At 40.1% G+C, this 23382-nt stretch overlaps 1 protein-coding gene across 2 annotated transcripts in view; it reads right to left on the bottom strand.

The window, feature by feature from the left end:
• LOC106599468 (receptor-type tyrosine-protein phosphatase N2) overlaps positions 1 to 23382 on the bottom strand; it is a 153811-nt gene that overhangs the window by 9482 nt on the left and 120947 nt on the right. For both annotated transcript variants that reach the window (XM_014190720.3, XM_014190723.3), the window contains 6 exons: positions 23062 to 23268; positions 16401 to 16548; positions 15920 to 15993; positions 5463 to 5540; positions 3873 to 3992; positions 3330 to 3496 (listed from right to left, as the gene is read on the bottom strand). In XM_014190720.3, the coding sequence (XP_014046195.2) occupies positions 3330 to 3496; positions 3873 to 3992; positions 5463 to 5540; positions 15920 to 15993; positions 16401 to 16548; positions 23062 to 23268 (794 nt within the window). The remainder of the gene's footprint in view (positions 1 to 3329; positions 3497 to 3872; positions 3993 to 5462; positions 5541 to 15919; positions 15994 to 16400; positions 16549 to 23061; positions 23269 to 23382) is intronic.

Below are 23382 nucleotides of genomic sequence, written 5' to 3'. Positions count from 1 at the left end.
TTCTTGTGACAGGTAGGCCTACATTTGCTGCACCATAGCCTATGCTACGGTAATATAAAGACTGAATGCGCGTCTAATTTACCCATCTCCACCTGGCTTTCGTGGGGTCATCTTGTTTTTTAATTGCAGCTCCAGAGTTTTAAAACAGCCTATCACTAGAATATCATTGCTTTAAATCAGTGCACCCTCTCACTAGCACTCTCTCGCAGTCTTTCTCTCTCTCCATCAACTCCATTCAAATTGCATCCAAAATGTTTAATCCTGTTCTAGATTGATATATAGCCTTATATATAGATGTCCTAGCCTCCCTCTTTCAGGTAATACATTCAATGCAGTATTAGCCTTATATTTAGTTAATGAATTATGGGTATGCATAATCAGCTTCTAACTTATAGCCTCTGTCTCTTGCCGCAATACGCAAGCACCTGTGCTTCACTGGCCTCTCCTTAAAAAACGCTACTTAGCTCTTGGAGTCCCATGCAGGAAAAGCTAGACTAGAATAGCTTGCTTGACATAATCTTTTGGGCATTTCTTATACCAGTAGACTATTCAAAGAGCTCTTTTTTGCTGAATGTTAAATACAGCAGCCAATAGAACTCACGGGTAATTTGAAAGAGGCGAACGAGGGATGGTGGTAGGCTATAAATCGGTCATTCTGCCCCTGAACTAGGCAGTTAACCCACTGTTCCTAGGCCGTCATTGAAAATAAGAATTTGTTCTTAACTGACTTGCCTAGTTAAATAAAGGTAATATTTTTTTTTTTAAATAGAAGTTATTTATTCAGACCGATAATCATTCAATCTTCATGAAGAGAAGTGAAAGCCTTCTGCATCTAATTCTAGTCCTATAATATTGAAGCATGTCATTAAAATGATGAAGATAAGTACAACAAAACTTGTTTCATGTAACTGCTGAAAGCGAGGAAGGAATGAAGCAACAATAGAGAGAGAAAGAGGAGGTAGGCTAATAACATTAGGGGAAATATTATGAAAGGTATATATGCGTCAGTCTACTAATTATACAAATAGGCTCTATTATATTTCAAAATTAAAATCAAATTCGCTAGCCTATACTTGTAACTTTGTAGGCCGCATTTGCTGCACAAGATTTGCATGTTTCTCTTCTGCTTCATCATGGCTTGAATGATATGCGTAATTCCAGTCCGTATAATACAGTGTAATACAATACAGCACAGTAATACAGTTCACACTCAAAAAGATTAGCCTACTGGAGCTAGTTTCATTTATTTACCCAAGAGATCATATAGCTAGCTACATCTATAGGCTGTTATGTTTTTCTGTTGTGCGTAATGTGCAGTAGCCTATATCATAGGTTATATGTATTGTTTAATGGCACAATCATTTGGGCTTTTTTAGGCTTGGGCTCATTAAATGTCATTTATGTAGGGATCAAATTTTCTTATTTAATACATGACTCATCAGGCTCAGGTAGCATCAGGTTTGTACAGATGAACGTGGTACCTTCAGGCGTTTGGAAATTGCTCCCAAGGATGAACCAGACTTGTGGAGGTCTACAATTTGTTTTCTGAGGTCTTGGCTGTTATCTTTTGATTTTCCCATGATGTCAAGCAAAGAGGCACTGAGTTTGAAGGTAGGCATTGAAATACATCCACAGGTACACCTCCAATTGACTCAAATGATGTCAAGTAGCCTATCAGAAGCTTCTAAAGGCATTTTCTGGAATTTTCCAAGCTGTTTAAAGGCACAGTCAACGTAGTGTATGTAAACTTCTGACCCACTGGAATTGTGATACAGTGAATTATAAGTGAAATAATCTGTCTGTAAACAATTGTTGGAAAGATTACTTGTGTCATGCACAAAGTAGATGTCCTAACCGACTTGCCAAAACTATAGTTTGTTAACAAGAAATGTGTGGAGTGGTTGAAAAAACGAGCTTTAATGACTCTAACCTAAGTGTATGTAAACTTCCGACTTCAACTGTATGCATTTACTGTATGTGGGGCAGGACACTGAATACTTATGCCTAGGGATTTATTTCAAGATCTCACTATAATCCCCAATGATTACCTCTTTAAGAAACTGGATTTAAATTAATAGTATTCCTTCATCGATCAAAAGAAAATTGACAGAAAATGTTACGCAACAAACCCGAAAAAACCAATTCACAATTCAGAAGTACCAAACCCACCATGAACCAAATTACCATAGGAACAACAGCAGATCACCAATGGGGGGTTGGTTGGGGGGAAGTGGGGGAATTCAAAGGAGGGAGGTGATCCTTAAATAAGTTAAACGTATAGAGTATCAGTCAGAGGAAGTCAAGCAAATCATGAGCAAGCAAAAGGTGAGAGGTCATTAGAGAGAGGAAGAGAGGCTGAGGAGAGAGAGGAGGAGCAGGGGGGTTCCGCAAGGCCCCTGGTTGCAGAGTCACAGTTTCCAATGATCACTTTTGTGACTATGCAACTGGGCTCATATTACTAGCTGCAACATCACAAAAATGACACTGGCAACCGCTAATTAGCTGGCAAAATAACAAAAGGAAGAAAACAAACCAAAACAGGTAGGTAGCTATGAAACTGAGAAATAAAAGAAAGTGCTGCTCGATCAGAAGTAAGACTTGTTAATTAAATACATGGCGGCATACAGAGAGAGGAATTAGCTCGCAGTTTATGATCTCGAAACCTCAAGTGTGATAATTGCTGTCGAAACCACAAACTAAGATTCAGATTCAAGTGTTACTGCAATAGCATGTGATAAGAAATTGAGCGAGAACACTTTTTTTTAATCCTAGTATTTCTCCTCACCATTCCCTCACCCCATGAGAAAAGAAAATGCCTACACTGACCACAGTTGGTGGCTTGATGGCAGTATGATGTGTTTCACCACATATCCTGGCCCTGCTCTTTCCCGGAAGATCTCACCTCATAAGTGTGCAGCACAAATACAATAACACCAGGATATATAACATCACAGTACTCAGACTTGTCCTGTTATTTGAAGAATTCCTCAGTGGGCCTAAGAGAGCAGCAAGGCTAGTAATAAAGAGATTTACTGAGTCGTAGTATATCTTATATCTATGTGAAGACTGGCACATAAAGTAAGAGGAAAAGAAGGGAACTAAAGGTTTAATCCCACAAAATACCTTATTGTTACCATATCAATCTGACAGCAATAGGGTTGCAAAAGTCTAGTAACTTTCCCAGGTTTTCTAGAAATCCATGTTTTCAGAGGAATCTTCCAATCAGGATTTCTGGAAAACCTGGGAATTTTTGGAAAGTTCACGGATTTTTTCAACTGTTGATAGTGGTGAGGACAGCCCTGTGGAGCCCTGGCTCTAGGAAGTCCTACCTGCGGAAGTCCAGGAGTGTCCGACTGGACTCAGGGACATTCTGGTTGAGCCAGGTAAGGAAGTGGAACTGTGTGACGGTGCGAGTCTCGTTGGTCTGCATGTTCTTTAGGTAGAAACTACGAACCAAGAAGTCATCACACCAGATGTGCTCCGACACCAGGTTCACCTAGAGAGGAAGTTATGTCAGAGTCATAGAAATATAATGAGTTCTTATTCTATTGTAAGTTATCCGTGAATACACAGTAAAACATGTAATTATAAGTGCACTTGATTTTAAATATGCAGTGTACTGTGCACCTTCCAGAAAAGTTAGAAAATGTGTATTACTGACTGTGCTATTACAGTGTATAAGTAAACGGTTGAATACAATTAAAACTGAGTATATTTACAACCAAATTACGCTGAAATTACACATTAATTTTAAAATCAAAAACGACTATAACCATATTTCTGATTTAGAACAATAACAATAGATAAGACTAGAAAAACAAAAAATTGTCATTTTGAGCGAACATCAGACATTGGATAACCAGGCCTGGTACCTCGTAGATGTGGTAGAGGTTGGACCCCTCGTCAGGCCAGTAGTGGTAGCACTGTTTGACTCCACTCTCAGTGAGGGGCGTCAGCATGACAATGACCACACAGCCATTCTCCCAAACCATCTGCACACAAAAGACAGAGAACGGCCATTTTGTCACAAGGCAACACCCGGTAATTGCCTCGTGACATGCAGCCTCACGCTATTCTATTGAGACTCTCCCTCACACACTTCAAACTTTTATGTATGAGCCCATTTACTAGTATTAGAGGAAAAAGACCAAACATGACAAACAGGAATATGGAATAAAATGCTTGATTAAAACGATTAATTATCATCCATTCCTTCTTATTGAATCATCTGCATCTAAATTACAGTACAATCTACTTTCCATACTTGGGGAAAACACTGTTAGCTGTCGCTGTGAAATTCTTAAAGTATTTTTGTAAACTTTAACAATAGTAAAAAACGAACAGCTTCATATGTAGGGGGGACTGATGGTGCAAAATAGCGCAAGCTAAGGCATGATGGTGCAATGCATCTGACTGTCGACTATTCAATGTATCAATGTTTTAATTGTGTCTGTCCCTTAACAAATAAATACACTATTGTCCCTATTGTGCCATTCCAGAACTAGGAGTGTCTGTTTAGGTGTATTTTTCTCGCTAACATACAGTCTAGATGTTGCTGGTCAGAAGGTAGGTAGGCTCTAGAGAGCCATTGGCAGGATAGAAAGACAGCAGCCAGGTTAATGAAGCTAATAAAACATTATTGTTACACTCATCAGATGACCAGGATGCTCTCTTACCTATGGCTCATGATTTCACAGTTACCAAGAACATTTGCTAATGTTTAGCACATTGAACAAAGTTTATCACCGTTGACAAAGTTCTAATATAGTTTAATGATGTAGATTGTGTTGTGACCCATGTAAAATGCACTTACATTTTTTATAATTTACTAAGACAGGAGGGAGAAAATTAGGGAGAAGAGAGGAGAGAGAGAGAGCCTCCACCCCCCCCCCCCTCTCAGAGTGTGTTCAGAGCCAAACAGGGATTAGGCAGAGAGGGGCCCAGGCCGAGGCCCATACTCCGGTTGTCATGTTGGGCCAGACATTCCCTCCACTCAGTAGCACAATTCAAGTAGCACACGGGTGACAGAGGATGCATCCTAAATGGCACCCTATTCCCTACATAGTACTCTACTTTTGGCCAGAGCACTATGCACCCTGGTGAAAAAAGTAGTGCACTATATATGGAATAGGGTGCCAATTGGGATGCACCCAGAACAATTCCATCCTCGGAATTCTCCCATTATCATGCACCTTATCGATTGCATGAAATAATATAATATAATTCAAGACAGCCTCCCTTTCTCTCCTATAGTTTGACACAACCAGGCATATCTGTATACATAAAATGTGCACCAATATTTGATTATCATTTGCAAGTAGATTGGGGAGTGGTATATATGGAGGCTATGGTGGGATTACAAAAAGCACTTGTCTCCAGTTTGACTTACACTTCTAATAACACTGTTCCCTTGTTGTTTAAGTCTGGAGAAGATATTGATTTTATGAAAGAGAGGACTGTACCTGCCAGAAATCAGCCACCGTGGAGGGAAGAGGGCCTTGAGTAGCGATGTAGGCTGGGTTCCGTGGGTCATGATCCATCTGGGAGAGAGAGAGAGAGACAGAGAGAGAGAGATAGAGAGAAAGAGCAATGTTATTACTTAATTATTGATCAAGTAAAGGACCACAAGGTTTACCCTAGTGAGTGCTTTGAGAAAGAACAATATTCTTAAACTGGATATAGTGAAAAACATACCAACTTAAAGTCAAATAAAAAATGATGTAGCAAAATGTTGAAATAAAGGGACAATCCATAGTTGCTACATTCCACTCATAAATTAATTATATTTACCCATTGATTCTTGAAGAAAATAACTTATAAATGCCTCCTGAGCTTAGTTCAACTGTCGTACCCCATCAGATCCCAAAATGTAAGATTGTTATACTCCAATGTTTGTAAACAAACACCATGTAGCCTAAAAACATGGTTAAAACTATTATTTTGACGTAATGGATGGTCAGTCCTTGCATCCATAGCTCTTTCTATGAATTTGAGAGTGGTTACATTTCTCCAGCCCTATCCCTCAGCTTTTTACTGAAACAGGGGCGGGGAGTACGCTATTGTTTCAACCGCTTATTGCCGCTTTAAAGTAACACCCACATTGGCTGTAGAAAGAGGAAATTCAGAGTATTACTGCCTACTCTTCCCTCCCCGAGAAATAGTGTAGGTGGTCAGTGAAGCGTTCAAGGTTTAATACAGTGTGCAAAGCCATTCACTTATGGTCTGATCTTCATTTCGGATATGTTTGAATAGGTATTCAATGGGAATGAGATCAGAGTGTTCCCATGTATTGTTAACCAAATGTTTGTGGAAGAACTCCTTTCTATGAATCCCAAATGTTGTCTGTGTGCCGTCTTTTCTTATTCTGCAGTGCTTAAAACAACAAGGCTGCTAAACTCTCACAAGTTGGAGAGCAATGACATCTTAAAAAAAACAAGCATGGTCCAGAAATGTGTGGCGAATGCGAGAAGAGAATAGTTGAGTGTCAGTCATACCTATTACCATGCAAATTGTATGGAACATTTTATAATTGGATAGGCCAATTTATCTGGAAGCAATTATGGGAAAAGACAGATAATTCCAAGGCTTGCACACACAAAATGGTGTTTAATAGTCTTCTGTTGCTTTATGAACTAAAATAATAGAATGTTTTAAATAAACTCGGGTTTACACAAAAGATTACGCTTTTAACGTAAATGTATTAACTGGGGAAAGAAAGGCACAGTTTTAACTAGGGGTTTGCATTTCAATTAATACGGAAAAACTGTCACTGCAAAGTGCATTTGTTAACAGATGGAGGAGAATAGAGGAGGAGCTGTGAATGGGAGAGTGCTTTTATGTCCTTTTATATAATTGTCAATGATGACGAATGCTAACAACAAGTCAAACGTTTTAGCTTTGGCAGAAAAAAGAAAACAGAAATACAAAAATGTCTAGTGTTTGATGCAGTACCCCAGGAGAGTATCTGCTGCTGCAACAGAGAAACTGACTGTCATTGGTCTAGACTCAATACTGAGAGAAACTCAGTGTCTGCAGTACACTCTGTACAGAGAAACTGTACTCTCTGTCGCCCCCCCCCCCCCCTCTCTCTCTCTCTCTCTCTCTCTCTCTCTCTCTCTCTCTCTCTCAATTCAATAGACTTTATAGACATGGCAAGTTAAATTACATACATTGTCAAAGTATACATATCTCTAGCTCTCTCTAGCTCTCTCTAGCTCTCTCTCTCTGATGCTCCCCTTCTGTCTCTCGTTCTCTCTCTCTCCAATCTCTTGGAGACACAATGTTTCCTGACAATTTCAAGTGTCTGCTGTCTCTGAACTAAGAACTGGTGCTAATGACATTCTTGAGTGTGTCCGTCCATTCAGCCGTCAGTAGGCTGAGGGGCTAATGCTGTTGATGGGTCTCCAGGAACCCATTGTCCCTCGTCCATCCCTCCCTCTTCCACCCACCCAACTTCTTGGTTGGAGTTGCAGAGGGAGAGAGAGAGAGAGAGAGAAAGAGAGAGAGATTAAACATTGTTTACCAGTGGATGATTTCCCTGGGACCTAATGAGGAGCAAGCGGCAACGTGACAGGCGTAATCATGGCCGTTTTGTTCTGCCCAGCCAGGGTCTGTGTGCAGTAATTATCAGCCTTTCTTCCCTACTGGCCAGTGGCTGCCGGTGGCAGCAGTAGTTATTGCAGAGCACTGCTCTGCCTCTGGTTGTCTGTCACCACTGCACCGTGGGGGACCAAGGCTTGTCAGCTCTTTGTTTCACCCACCACACTGTGAGACCAGGGAGAAGGAGGGAGGGACAGATACTCTCTCACAGGAGATTCACTTCTGTTCTGGTCCTCATTTCAGAGGTGTTTGAATAGGTTTCCCATGTATTGTGAGGGGCTAGTGGTGATGATGTGAAAGCAAGAGTCCATAAGACGATCTAGAGCGCCCATAGAAACTCTACTTCATCAATGTAACAGCAACAGTAATGCCTTCAAAATGAAGCCATACAATAACAGCTCAATTAGCTTGAAGCCAGATATCCCACAGTAGCGAGAGAAATAATAACAAGCTCTTTAAAGCGGCAATCACAAGGGAGTTACACAATTCCTCTTATAAGATGGTCATAAGTTTTACAGTGATTCACAGTACTACTTTGCAGACAAACATTCTCCAGAGTGCCGACAACAATGTTTTGCGCGTGAGCCAGTAAGTGGTGTTGTTGAGGAAATCAAATTGCCAACAGCAGAGGTATTTCTGTAAATATCTAGTTGTACCCATCCCGCTCGGTGTGTAGGAAAAGGTTCTTCTGTGTCGTCACATCCTGGCACTTTGGTGCAACGACAACGGGCCAGTGTCCCGAATGGCACCCCTTTCCCTATATAGTGTATTACTTTTGAACCCTATGAGCCCTGGTCAAAGGTAGTGCACTATGAAGGGAACAGGGTGCCAGTTTGGACACGACCTTGGATTTGAATTGCATAGCATTTCAGTTTCTTATAATGGAATAGTTCTGTATCTGCCTCCAGGGGAAGATAACTGCATCTATTTGATTTGACCACCTTTTTCAAATGGGTATGCTCAGTTCCTGAATTCACATGGCTCCTATTTCTCTCTTTCTTACAAATGTTTGGTTCTTGGACATTCACAGTTGAGTAAAAAAAAATGTTCGCTCAAAATGTATTGTTTGATGCTTAAGTGTGTGTAAATTACCCAATTTATACACTGGTTGTCATTTGTGAGTGGCGAAGGTTCAAAAATAGCCGGAGTGGGTCTTTAAACTCCTGATTTAGCCTTTAAAAATGCACCAGTAGAAATGGTATAAATAAATGCATCAGCTCCCATGCTGATTCCCTGCTGCCAATGTGTAGGCTTACATGTAATCAACTAAACCTGAATATATACACTGAGTGTACAAAACATTAGGAACACCTGCTCTTTACATGACATAGACTGACCATATGAATCCAGGTGAAAGCTATGATCCCTTAAAGATGTCACTTGTTAAATCCACTTCAATCAGTGTACATGAAGGGGAGGAGACAGGTTATAGAAGGATTTTTAAGTGAGTGTACAAAACAGCTCACCTTCCTAATATTGAGTTGCCCCCCCTTGCCCTCAGAACAGCCTCAAATCGTCAGGGCATGGAATCTACAAGGTGTCGAAAGCATTCCACAGGGATGCTGGCCCATGTTGACTCCAATGCTTCCCACATTTGTGTCAAGTTGGTTGGATGTCCTTTGGGTGGTGGACCATTCTTAATACACATGGGAAAGTGTTGAGCATGAAAAACCCAGCAGCGTTGCAATTCTTGACACAAACCGGTACTACCATACCCCGTTCAAAGGCACTTGCCCATTCACCCTCTGAATGGCACAAATACACAATCCATGTCTCAATTGTCTCAAGGCTTAAAAATCCTTCTTTAACCTGTCTCCTCCCCTTCATCTATATCAATGGGCTCCTGAGTGGCGCAGCGGTCAAAGGCACTGCATCTCAGTGCAAGAGGAGTCTCACATCCGGCCGTGATTGGGAGTCCCATAGGGCGGCACACAATTGGCCCAGCGTCGTTCCGGGTTTGGCCTGGGTAGGCTGTCATTGTAAATAAGAATTTTAACTGACTTGCCTAGTTAAATAAAAAAAAATAAAAAAATATCAGACAGGACCTGCAACTACCTATCGAATGTAGCTTGTTTGAGTTGGAGAGTCCATGTGACTTAAACAATCGGAAATGACTTGGGTTGATGCATCTAAACACTAGGAGCTTACTTCCTAAACTTAATTACATCAAGATCTGGGCTACGCAGACAAATTCAGACATTCTAGTATTGACTGAAACTTGGATCTCTGGGGACATTCTGGACTCCGATATTAATATTGAGTGTTATAATAGGTTCAGAGCTGACAGACAGGGTAGAGGTGGTGGAGAGGCTATTCTTAATAAAATAATTTCTCTCTCTTGACTGAAATCCATTTCCCTTGCCAAAAATGTTTAGCTACTATATTTAAGCCTTTGTCTGGGGAAAAATGTATCCATAACTGTTATAGGGGTCTACCTACCGTCCTCCCTCGGCTAACCTTTGTGCACTTAACTAGTTTGTTGTATTATTTTATTAAATCCGAAGTTATTATCCTGGGTGACCAAAATGATGATTGGGAAATGCAGGCTTCGGACAATCGAAAATATATGTTGTTTATCTAAGAGATGTGACAATACAAAAATCTAAGCCTCATGTTATCACAAAGAGGAACTTTAAAAACTTCAGTATACAGGCTTTTTTTTACATGATCTTTATTTTTGTGACCTTGATTGTATTTCAGCTATCCCTGAACCTGATTTATCTTTGAGCCTTTTTGCAGATGTCTTCAATACTATTGTGGATAATCATGCTCCCTAAAGGTAGATCAAATGCCTGGTACACTCTTTATCAGAAGTAATTCATAAAAGAGATGATGTTTTGGTCAAGGCCAGGAACACAAGCCTTTAAGATACTGAGGAATCATTGGGTAAGACAAATCCGAAAGGTTAAATCTGATTATAATGTAAACACTCTTTCAGATTGTAATTGAACCCGGCTAAATTCTGGAAAACTGTCAAATCCCTGAAGGGTTCTATTTCCTCCTCGCTGCCACAACAAATTCATTCAGACACTGGCCTTATTACGGAAAAAAATGCCATCATTGATGCATTTAATCACCATTTTATTTCAGCGGGCTATCTCTTTGAAATAACTTCTAAGCATATTCACAATGATATTTGGCAGGATGCTGATAAGGAAAACTTGCTGAATGACTTGCTGAATGATCAGAGAATTTATAGTCCAAAGTTTTCTTTTAGGCTATTTACAGAAAAAGAAGTCCTGGATGCTTAGCTAGCAATAGGCAACAAGAACTCCACAGGGGCCGACCAATTGGATCCTGGTCTGCTTAAGTGTGCAGCGCCCATCATTGTTTGCTCAATAACCCACATTATTAATTTAACATTGTTATCAGGAAATATTCCAAAAGTATGGAAATCAGCTCTTGTTCTGCCTCTCCACAAGCGCAGGGATAGTAGTGATCTTAATCATTATCTCTCCATTTCAAAACTTCCTTGTCTAGCTAAGAATCTTGAATCCTTGGTAAATGTAGACCTTTTCTCTTTTTTTATCTGAGAAATATGTTTTGAATGTAAACCAATCAGGGTTTAGGCCTGGGCATAGCACTATTACAGCAACCACTTCAGTTGTTATTGATCTTGTCCATGTGTTAGACACTACAATGAAATGTGCTGCTTTGTTTGTAGACCTGTCAAAAGTTTTTGATACTGTTTATCAGGCTATTTTATTGAATAAGTTGTCCTCAATAGGCCTGAGCTCTGACGCCTGTTCATGATTTCATGATTATCTTAGTGACATAACTCAGGCCATCGTGATGGATGGGGTTAAGTCTGAATTTCTTGAAGTACATAAAGGTGTCCCACAGGGGTCGATTTTGGGACCTGTTCTCTTCACTATTTATATAAACACCATTGGTCAATCTGTTTAAAATTGTAAACTTAATCTATATGCGGATGATAGTATTATGTATGCTACTGCCCCGACTGTTGATCTGGCTGTGTTAAACTACAGTATGATTTTATAGCTATGCAGGAATCCATTCCTGATTTAAAATGTGTGCTTAATACAGGCAAAACACAATACATGTTGTTTTTAAAATTTCATAAGAATGTTTCCGATGAACTACATGTTCACTCATTGGAGGGTTCTCCAATCGAACGTGTTCCCGCATATAAATATTTAGGCATTTGGATTGATGTGGATTTAACGTTCAAAAAACATATAGATGAGCTGGTTAAGAAGCTAAGGTTTAAAATATTTTTTTTTCTACAGCAACAGATCCTGCCTTCAGGAAGCAGATCCTTCAGTCAACGTTTCTATCTGTTCTTGATTATGGTGATATTATTTATCAAAGTGCAGCTGCTACTACTCTTAAACCTTTGGATGCCATCTACCATAATGCCCTTCGTTTTATTACAGGTGACAGTTTTGATAATCATCACTGCAGGTTGGCTGGACTTCGCTGAAGACCCGTAGATCTCTACATTACTCCCTTTTTGTTTACAAGCCCCTACTTCATAAACTTCCATCTTATCTAACTTTGCTGTTGAAGTATAGACACCTGAGTTGCCTAATCCGTTCACAGGATTGGTTAACTCTTGAGGTTTCTAGCGTCTCTAACGAGCTAGGCAAAATTCAAAATACATTTAATATTGATGTTCTGGTGTCATTCGGGCAATTTAAAGTATTGATTTGGGACTTATTTGTGGATGAATGTAACTGTTTATCTGGGTGATTTGTGCTGTTTTATTTTGTGCTTCCCATGACAATGTTTTTGTATTTTAATGTGTTATATACAGTAACAGTCAAAAATTTGGACACACCTATTCATTCAAAGGTTTTTCTTTATTTTTATTATTTTCTACATTTCAGAATAATAGTGAAGACATCAAAATTATGAAATAACACATATAGGAATCATGTAGTAACCAAAAAGTGTTAAACAAATATACAGTTGAAGTCATTTAATCATTCCTCCTTGCTCGCATACGCTTTTTCAGTTCTGCCCACAAATGTTCTATGGGATTGAGGTCAGGGCTTTGTGATGGCCACTCCAATACCTTGACTTTGTTGTCCTTAGGCCATTTTGCCACAACTTTGGAAGTATGCTTGGGGTCATTGTCCACTTGGAAGACCCATTTGCGACCAAGCTTTAACTTCCTGACTGATGTCTTGAGATGCTGCTTCAATATATCCACATAATTTTCTTTCCTCATGATGCCATCTATTTTGTGAAGTGCACCAGTCCCTCCTGCAGCAAAGCACCCCCACAACATGATGCTGCCACCCTCGTGCTTCACGGTTGGGATTGTGTTCTTCGGTTTGCAAGCCTCCCCCTTTTACCTCCAAACAAAACGATGGTCATTATGGCCAAACAGTTCTATTTTTGTTTCATCAGACCAGAGCACATTTCTCCAAAAAGTACGATCTTTGTCCCCATGTGCAGTTGCAAACCGTAGTCTGGCTTTTTTATGGCGGTTTTGGAGCAGTGGCTACTTCCTTGCAGAGCGGCCTTTCAGGTTATGTCGATATAGGGACTCGTTTTACTGTGGGTATAGATACTTTTGGACCTGTTTCCTCCAGCATCTTCACAAGGTCCTTTGCTGTTGTTCTTGGATTGATTAGCACTTTTCGCACCAAAATACGTTAATCTCTAGGAGACAGAATGCGTCTCCTTCCTGATCGGTATGGCGGCTGCGTGGTCCCATGGTGTTTATACTTGCATACTATTGTTTGTACAGGTGAACGTGGCACCTTCAGGCATTTGCAAATTGCTCCCAAGGATGAACCAGACTTGTGGAGGTCTACAATTTTTTTTTCCTGAGGTCTTGGCTGATTTCTTTTGATTTTCTCATGACGTCAAGCAAAGAGGCACTGAGTTTGAAGGTAGGCCTTGAAATACATCCACAGGTACACCTCCAATTAACAGAAATTATGTCAATTATCAAGTGAAATAATCTGTCTGTAAACAATTATTGTAAAAATGACTTGTGTCATGCACAAAGTAAATGTCCTAACCAATTTGCCAAAGCTATAGTTTGTTAACAAGAAATTTGTGGAGTGGTTGAAAAACGAGTTTTAATGACTCCAACCTAAGTGTATGCAAACTTCCAACTTCAACAGTATATATTTTATATTGTATATTCTTCAAAGAAGCCACTCTTTGCCTTGATGACAGCTTTGCACACTTTTGGCATTCTCTCATCCAGCTTTACCTGGAATGCTTTTCCAACAGTCTTGAAGAAGTTCCCACATATGCTGAGCATTTGTTGGCTGCTTTTCCTTCACTCTTCGGCCCAACTCATCCCAAACCATGCCAATTGGGTTGAGGTCAGGTGATTGTGGAGGCCAGGTCATCTGATGCAGCACTCCATCACTCTCCTTATTTGTCAAATAGCCCTTATAAAGCCTGGAGGTGTGTTGGGTCATTGTCCTGTTGAAAAACAAATTATAGTCCCACTAAGCGCAAACCAGATGGGATGGTGTATCGCTGACAAATGGTGTGGTAGCCATGCTGGTTAAGTGTGCCTTGAATTCTAAATAAATCACAGACAGTGTCACCAGCAACGCACCCCCCACCATCACACCTCCTCCTCCATGCTTCACGGTGGGAACTACACATGCAGAGATCATCTGTTGACCTACTCTCCGTCTCACAAAGACACGGCGGTTGGAACCAAAAATCTCAAATTTGGACTCATCAGACCAAAGCACAGATTTCCACCGGTCTAATGTCCATTGCTCATGTTTGTTGGCCCAATCAAGTATTTTCTTCTTATTGGTGTCCTTTAGTAGTGGTTTCTTTGCAGCAATTCGACCATGAAGACCTGATTCATGTAGTCTCGTCTGAACAGTTGATGTTGAGATGTGTCTGTCACCTGAACTTTGTGAAGCATTTATTTGTACTGCAATTTCAGAGTCTGGTAACTCTCATGAACTTGTCCTCTGCAGCAGAGGTAACTATGGGTCTTCCTTTCCTGTGGCAGTCCTCATGAGAGCCAGTTTCATCATAGCGCTTGATGGTTTTTGCGATTGCACTTAAAGAAACTTTAAAAGTTCTTGAAATGTTCCTCATTGACTGACCTTCATGTCTTAAAGTAATGATGGACTCTTTGCTAATTTGAGCTGTTCTTGCCATAAAATGGACTTGGTCTTAGCCCTATTTGGTAAATCTTCTGTATACCAACCCTACCTTGTCACAAGACAACTGATTGGCTCAAACAAATTATGAAGGAAAGAAATTCACCCCTTCAAATTAGTGGATTTGGCTATTTCAGCCACACCCGTAGCTGACAGGTGAATACAATCGAGCACACAGCCATGAAATCTCCATAGACAAACATTGTCAGTAGAATGGCCTTACTGAAGAGCTCAGTGACTTTCACCGTGGCACCGTCAAAGGATGCCACCTTTCCAACAAGTCAGTTTGTCAAATTTCTGCCCTGCTAGAGCTGCCCCGGTTAAATGTAAGTGGTGTTATTGTTAAGTGGAAACATCTAGGAGCAACATCAAGGCAAAGGGTGGCTACTTTCAAGAATCTAAAATCTAAAATATATTTTGATTTGGTTAACACTTTTCTGGTTACTACATGATTTCATAAGTGTTATTTCATAGTTTTGATGTCTTCGCTATTGTTCTACAATGTGGAAAATAGTAAAAATAAAGAAAAAGCCTTGAATGAGTAGGTGTCCAAACTTTTGACTGGTACTGTATATTTGGGGTATAATGTGTATATTTATGTTGTATTATACAAGGCGCATTTGCATGAGACATACTATGCATCTAAATATGTCTTCCCTGTTAAAATAAAGGTTAAAGAAACATTTTAAAATCTACACTGATTGAAGTGGATTTAACAAGTAACATCAATAAGGGATCATAGCATTCCCATGGTCAGTCTATGTCATGGAAAGAGCAGGTGTTCTTAATGTTTTGTACACTCAGTGTATATAGGCAACATCAAAGCACAACAAAACTGAACTGCATAGCTGTGACAAACAGCACACAGTAACACAGACATGAACATTAGCATAATTCAAGGTCAATAACAGTCACAGATCAACTGTGCTTTCAAAATGGGGGAATGAATAGGGTGAATCATGCATGGTACCCTTCCCCACCCATTCCCCATGTGAATATTCACTCATTATTTCTAATAAAACAATCATGAATATTCAACGCATGAAACACAGTGTGCATAAGCAATACCAGGCATCTTACTAAAGCTAAGCAATCTGTTGCATCAAATGGTATATTGTAAAGCACTGCTTTGCTTCAGTTCGTTCTGAAGTACAGCATCCAACACTATAAAGCAGAGTTTAGTCTACTGAAAAGGTACTTACAATTGGGCTGGCATTGATGTAATCTGAATTGCTGTGGCTGTTTTCAACCTTCAAGGTAATTCTTGAGTGATCATCTGAAATATAAATGGAGGAATTTATTGCACCAACTCAACCTCCTCTACAAGGACTCATCACCATGCTCCGCCTGCCTGCAGTGTGTTATAAGCACTGGAATGCTCAAATACTCAAAAGCAAACCTGCTCCATATACAGTGTATCTTATAATTTGAAATAGTCTCAGATGGGTGCAATTGACAGTAGCATGATATCTAACATGAGGAGAGCTTACAGGCCTTGTGACCTGGGGTGATCTAATGGTCTAAGCTGCTGCCTGATGTACTGCTGTGAGCATGGGTTCAAATCCCATTCACTGCTCTTTTAGCACACTCTCTTCTACCTTTCCTCTCTATCCAATAAACATGGAACAATACGGAAGGAGTGGGACTGCCCCACTCCTTTAAAAACATAGAATAATAACTTACAGGCCACCACAGCATTGGAGCGGTTCTTCTTTGTGTTCCCGGCCCCCAGGCCTGTAGTGGAGGCGTTGGGCTCAGCCTGATACGCACACAGAGCCTCCCACTCCTTCTCCAGACGATTCTTGTTCTTCAGGTGGTCCTCCATGTAAGACTAGGGAGGAAGAAGAAGACATGGAGTCAATATGCATTCAATAACTATAGTTGTACCCATCATGTCAGTTGGTGTGTATTCCTCCTCAATGTAAGACTAAGGAGGTCGAGGAAAGAGAATATATTAACCAGGTAAGTCAATTGAGAAGACATTCTCTTTAACAATAATGATCTGACCAAGAAGGAGCAATGCAAAGAAAGACATACAAACAACTCAAAATAAAATATTCTTAATTCAGCAGGAGTAAAGATGAGGTAGTAGAAATGTTCTTATAATTATATGAATAATAATGCTAATGTTTTATGGCATTTGGTTCCGAGGTGTGTGTGTGTGTGTGTGTGTGTGTGTGTGTGTGTGTGTGTGTGTGTGTGTGTGTGTGTGTGTGTGTGTGTGTGGCTTTATTATTGATATCTATGGTCTCTATTATCTATGGTCTCTTTGTGGTCCTAGCCGTATAGATGTAGGATAAAAATGTTATCAATCTTTTGTTGCTGAGAAATTTCTTTCACTGCAGGAAATGCAATCTTGTACTGTATTTTAGGTTTAAAAAGGCTTCAAAAGTTAGTCATTTCCACTTTGAAATTTGACTTGATTTGCCCTAACAAAAAATGTATCAACCCCTACAAAAATGTCCATAAAAGCTGCAATATGTAACTTTTTGGGCAACCCTACCAAATCCACAGAGAAATGTGTGTTATAGATATTTTAATCTCATTGAAAGCAAGTCTAAGAAGTGTAAGATCTGTTCTATGTTTTGCGTTCAGAAGTTTTGTTTTTGCATTTTTTACTTTCGGTTTTGAAAATATATTTTACCGTTTAGATGGTACAATGATTCTCTACAATATATTACTTGTTTTGTCACAAACTGAAATTAGGCGAACTATTTGAATTTTAGCAAACAGGAAATGGCGGAGAGATTTCTGCATAGTGCATCTTTAATTATAACCCACACAATAATAAAAATTTGCTGTTGCTGCATGATTATTTTCCTGGTGTAGAAAACTGGCTCAAATTAAGAAACTACATCTGTAGTCAGGAACAGGAATAGTTCCCTCACAATGATAAGCCAGTCAACCGAGCCCATTACCTCTCATACTGTATTCATCATTAAGTCAGGAGCACTGACTTTGATTAACTGCCGCTAATGAGATTGTCAAAGCTAAATGTGAAACCTACTGTAGCATGTTTTAGCACGGGGGCCAAAAGTGTAGACTAGCTATTGTTCCTCTCTGTTGATAGAGAACAGTTGGACTGAGATGGTTGTTGGACATCAATGGTTATCCAGGGTCCATACACAAACAGGCAGGAAACAATCACCAGGAATGTCTCTTTAAAGCTGCATTATGTCACTTTTTGGGCGACCCAATCAAATTCACATAGAAATGTGAGTTATAGATCTGTCATTCTCATTGAAAACAAGTCTAAGAAATGGTAGATCTGTTCTATGTGGGCTATTTCTACGCTTCCCAATCTTAAGTTTAGTTTTTGCGCCTTTTACTTTCGATTTTGTACACCAGTTTCAATCAGCTCAAAATACAATATTTTTGGTTATTGAAAGATATTTCACAACGTTTTAGATGGTACAATGATTCTCTACATTTCTTGTTTTGTCACATAAACTTAAATTATGTGAACTATTAGAATTTGTATTAATTAAATTAAATAGTCTCCTAAAACAGACTCTATGTCTGCGTCAGAAATGACACCCTATTTCCTATGTAGTACACTACTACCATACTACCCATAGGGATCTGGTCAAAAGCAGTGTACTATATACAGTAGGTAATAGGCTGCCATTTAGGACACAACCCTAATGTAATTATATTAATAACATAAGGTTACAAATGAGTGGGGACATAATCTGGATTCATTTTCATTACTCAAAGAGGCTTAATAGACTTTCTCTTAACAGGGTATAGTGCATTACTTTTGACCAGAGCCGTATGGGCCCTGGTCAAAAGTACTGTAGTGCACTAGGGAGCCATTTTGGATGTATCCTTGTCTGACTCTTACTCACTATGATATTGAAAAAACAAAGTGGAATACAGCATACAGAGATGATCAACACACACACACACACACACACACACACACACACACACACACACACACACACACACACACACACACACACACACACACACACACACACACACACACACACACACACACACACACACACACACACACACACACACACATATTCCATTTAACAATGCTACTTTAATCCCTGCCCACACTACCCCGGTACACCTCGGTCTCCATATCATATCAACACTTATTACATTATGTGCTGACATACTGAACACAGTCTGGGAAACGGTCTACACTTTTTAGCAGGGCACGAATTCATGGCCCTTCCTTGATTTAGCCCCTTATCGAATAGCAGCTTCATTCTGTACTTATCTCCTTCCCAAATACCCCCTCCTCTACCCCTGCATCCCCCCTCCTCCACCAGCCCTACCTGCCAGGGCATCAGAGAGACACACTCTCCTCTGTGCTAATGCCAGAGTAATGGGGTTTTGTACTGTGTAAAGGGATTATTGCAATCCAATCAGGAGGTGCTGAGATCACCATGTGTCAGGCAAACACTGGCTAATCCCCTTACTGCTGGGTTTACAGCTGCCAAAGGTGCTCAATAAAATCAGAATGAAATAACGCTCGATGAGGAGCTAGCGCTCGGCTCAGGGCTGCTCAGAGCTGTCGATGACGTTGAGGCAGGGCTGGAGCCTCGTAATGAACTAGAATAGAGCACCTGGGTAGGAGAAGGACATATACACATACTGTATAAGCTGTTTGGTTTTACACTGATGGGGTGGTTCACAAATGGCACCCTATTCCCTATATACTGTAATGCACTACTTTTGACCAGAGCCCATCAAATGGAGTGCACTAAATAGGGAATAGGGGGCCATTTTGGACGTAGACATGGAGATGCCAGGAAAAGGAACTAGCGTACAACGGCAACTTACACAGTACAGTGAGGTAGCTACAGTATCACAGTATCACATTTTTGGAAATCCTGGATTAAGATTATATGGGATATGTCCCAGATGACACTACTTTTGACCAGAGCCCATCAAAGAGAGTGCAATATAAAGGGAACAGGGTGCCATTTGGGACACAGCCATAGAATAGGGGGTATCATGGAAGATTAAGACCTGCTCCTGAACACATATTGTGCTTTCCAACATAAATGCTCCCGATAGGCTTTTCCTCTGACACTGTCCTGTATTAAAGTGATTAAACAACATATTACTTCATATACACATTGTGCCTGCGACATTGTGGTGTAAATCAACACTCCAAATTACACCTCAGCACACACCCTCACACTCAAAATAACTTCCGACTTAGCGGCTTCGCAAACCCCTAATCTATATAGACTCCAAGCAGTATAATCTATAACACTTACTGGGCCAACAACAAAAGACAAGATAATGTGCTTTATATATAGGGCAAGTTAATCCGCTTAAGACACAGCCAAGTCTCTGTATGAAGTCATATTCTGAACAAGTCACATGGGAAAAAGTAATACATTAACATAGATAAGATGGTGCAAGCCATTTCTCAAATTAAAATCAGTCGGGGATCATGATGTTGTGGGATTTGCAGCTTTACAGAAGGCAATTAATTTTGAGTGTAAAAAACTTAGTAAGCAATTATGCTTTTTTCTGACACCCACAGTTTTAATCACTCTACAATGTACTGTAAGTATGCAGCTCGTACTGTTGGTACTGTCATTCTGTACTGCTTGTGAAAACTCAATATCATTTCAGAATAGTGCTGGTCTGACTCTGGTCATATGATATGTCTGAGGAAACTACTCAGAACATTTATTTTGGCTAGATGAACAATCACTTTTAAGAAAGGGCATTATGGACTTCAGTGTTGATGTCCATAAGAATTGCTATGGTGTTTGGAATATATACAGACCACTAAAAACATATCAACTGAAATACAGACTACTAAAAACATATAAAGTACTATACAAACTACTAACAACGTATCAACTGAAATACAGACCACAAAAAACATATAAACTAAAATACAAACTACTAACAACGTATCAACTAAAATACAAACTACTAACAACGTATCAACTAAAATACAAACTACTAACAACGTATCAACTAAAATACAAACTACTAACAACGTATCAACTAAAATACAAACTACTAACAACGTATCAACTAAAATACAAACTACTAACAACGTATCAACTAAAATACAAACTACTAACAACGTATCAACTAAAATACAAACTACTAACAACGTATCAACTAAAATACAAACTACTAACAACGTATCAACTAAAATACAAACTACTAACAACGTATCAACTAAAATACAAACTACTAACAACGTATCAACTAAAATACAAACTACTAACAACGTATCAACTAAAATACAAACTACTAACAACGTATCAACTAAAATACAAACTACTAACAACGTATCAACTAAAATACAAACTACTAACAACGTATCAACTAAAATACAAACTACTAACAACGTATCAACTAAAATACAAACTACTAACAACGTATCAACTAAAATACAAACTACTAACAACGTATCAACTAAAATACAAACTACTAACAACGTATCAACTAAAATACAAACTACTAACAACGTATCAACTAAAATACAAACTACTAACAACGTATCAACTAAAATACAAACTACTAACAACGTATCAACTAAAATACAAACTACTAACAACGTATCAACTAAAATACAAACTACTAACAACGTATCAACTAAAATACAAACTACTAACAACGTATCAACTAAAATACAAACTACTAACAACGTATCAACTAAAATACAAACTACTAACAACGTATCAACTAAAATACAAACTACTAACAACGTATCAACTAAAATACAAACTACTAACAACGTATCAACTAAAATACAAACTACTAACAACGTATCAACTAAAATACAAACTACTAACAACGTATCAACTAAAATACAGACTGCTAAAAACATTTCAACTAAAATACAGACTGCTAAAAACATTTCAACTAAAATACAGACCACAAAAACATATAAACTAAAATACTGACTACTAACAACGTATCAACTAAAAGCTTATCACACACAGTACTGAACAAAGAAAAAGTATCCCTTGACCTGAAAGCTTCAGGAAAAACTAAAAAGGGAAACATCAACCCTTCTCTACCAAGAAGATGGCAATATTTTGATTTTACTGGATCACAATTGCAGTTGTTGTTGACTGCATTTGGCCTGTAGTTGTAGTTCTATCTCTAAGACAGAGACAGTTCAGCTGTGAAAGAGGGACCCCCTGTGAGGAGATGAAAATGGGCTGGAGAGAAGAGAGGGGAGGGAGAGAGGGGGGTGGGGGGGGGGGGGGAGAGGGGGGAAGAGAAGAGAGCGAGTGGAGAGAAAGAGGAGAGAAGATAGAGGAAAGGGGGAGGAGGAGAGAGAGGAGAGGGGGAGGAGGAGAGAGAGAGGAGAGGGGGGATTAATTGCAGGAGAAGAGAGAGGCGTGCCCCTGGATCTGCCCCAGTCTCTTGCAGTATGTAATGAAGCAGGGTATTCAGGATGGGGGGTGGGGCCAAGGGGCACAGTCGGCAGTGGGAAGGCAGGGATCGTGGCTCACACCTCCTGGGTAATTTGCCTTTGCTTCCCTGCCCTGGCTGGCTCCAATATGTACCAACCCACCAAAGGCCCAGTATCATCAACACTGAACAGAACCTCTCCAATGACGGCCTCATGGCCCAGTTCATTCTCATATTTAAACTGGCGTACGTGGGAGGACGGGACAAACAATTTGGCCGATCCGTTGAAAATGGGCTCAGTTGAGTAGCAGCACATGTTACTATCTGCTGCCAGGGAGTTGTCCAAGGTACTGAAGCTCACAGAGCTTTCTCTCACATTACCCTGCTGCTCCACTCACTGCCAGTCAGTCAGAATAGCACAGCCAGACAGAGGGTGAACCGTTGTGTGTGTGCGTTCATGTGCATGTCTGTGTGTCTCATACACTCCCAGCGTAAATCTCAGGGGCAATTAAGAGCTTCATGCCAATTGGACACATCCCAGGGCCCTTCTATCACTGTGAGAAGCATATGATGCATGTAGACTCAGAGCAGGAGGACAGAGTTATGTGAAGAATAGCTATGTATTGCAATGATGGTAGACTGAGTTTTTCAGAATCAATGGATATTTTAATCTGTGGGAAAAGAAGACATGTGGAACAAGCCGGCTCATGGAAATGTGGCTGTAATGAGATGAATAGAAACAAATAGAGATGGTGCCGGAGAGAGAGAGAGAGAGATGGAGTAGGAGGAGAGCAAGAAAGAGACTGTGCGAGAGAGAAAGAAAAAGAAAGACAGACGGGATAGAGAGAGAGATGAGACACAACGACAGACAGACAGACAGACAGACAGACAGACAGACAGACAGACAGACAGACAGACAGACAACCAGTCACAGACAGACAGACAAACAGTCCGACAGAAATAAGGATATAGTGATGTTTACCAGGATCATGTGTCCAGTGGAGATGTCCATGTTGGAATGGACGGGTTCCTCAGACCAGGAAGAGGTGGAGCTTCGTGCCGAGGGGCTGACCATGGGCCCCCCGTCGCTGAATTGGGACGACACACTGTTGAGCCGTGATGACACACTGTGCATCGGCTCTGGACGCTCCGCCGGCGGCTTGACCGACATCCGCTGACGACACAGCTCCTAGGAGCAGAAGGAGGGACATGGGTAGACTATGAGCACAGTAACAAAGTAAACTCACTTATTCCGTGAAATACATGTTTTTCATATCCTAATGTTTCTTAAGACCTACCTATA

Source organism: Salmo salar, chromosome 03 (genome assembly GCF_965601325.2).
Source record: "Salmo salar chromosome 03, fSalSal1, whole genome shotgun sequence".
In the NCBI taxonomy this organism is placed as follows: Eukaryota; Metazoa; Chordata; class Actinopteri; order Salmoniformes; family Salmonidae; genus Salmo; species Salmo salar.
This window is presented reverse-complemented; position numbering and strand designations above follow the sequence as displayed.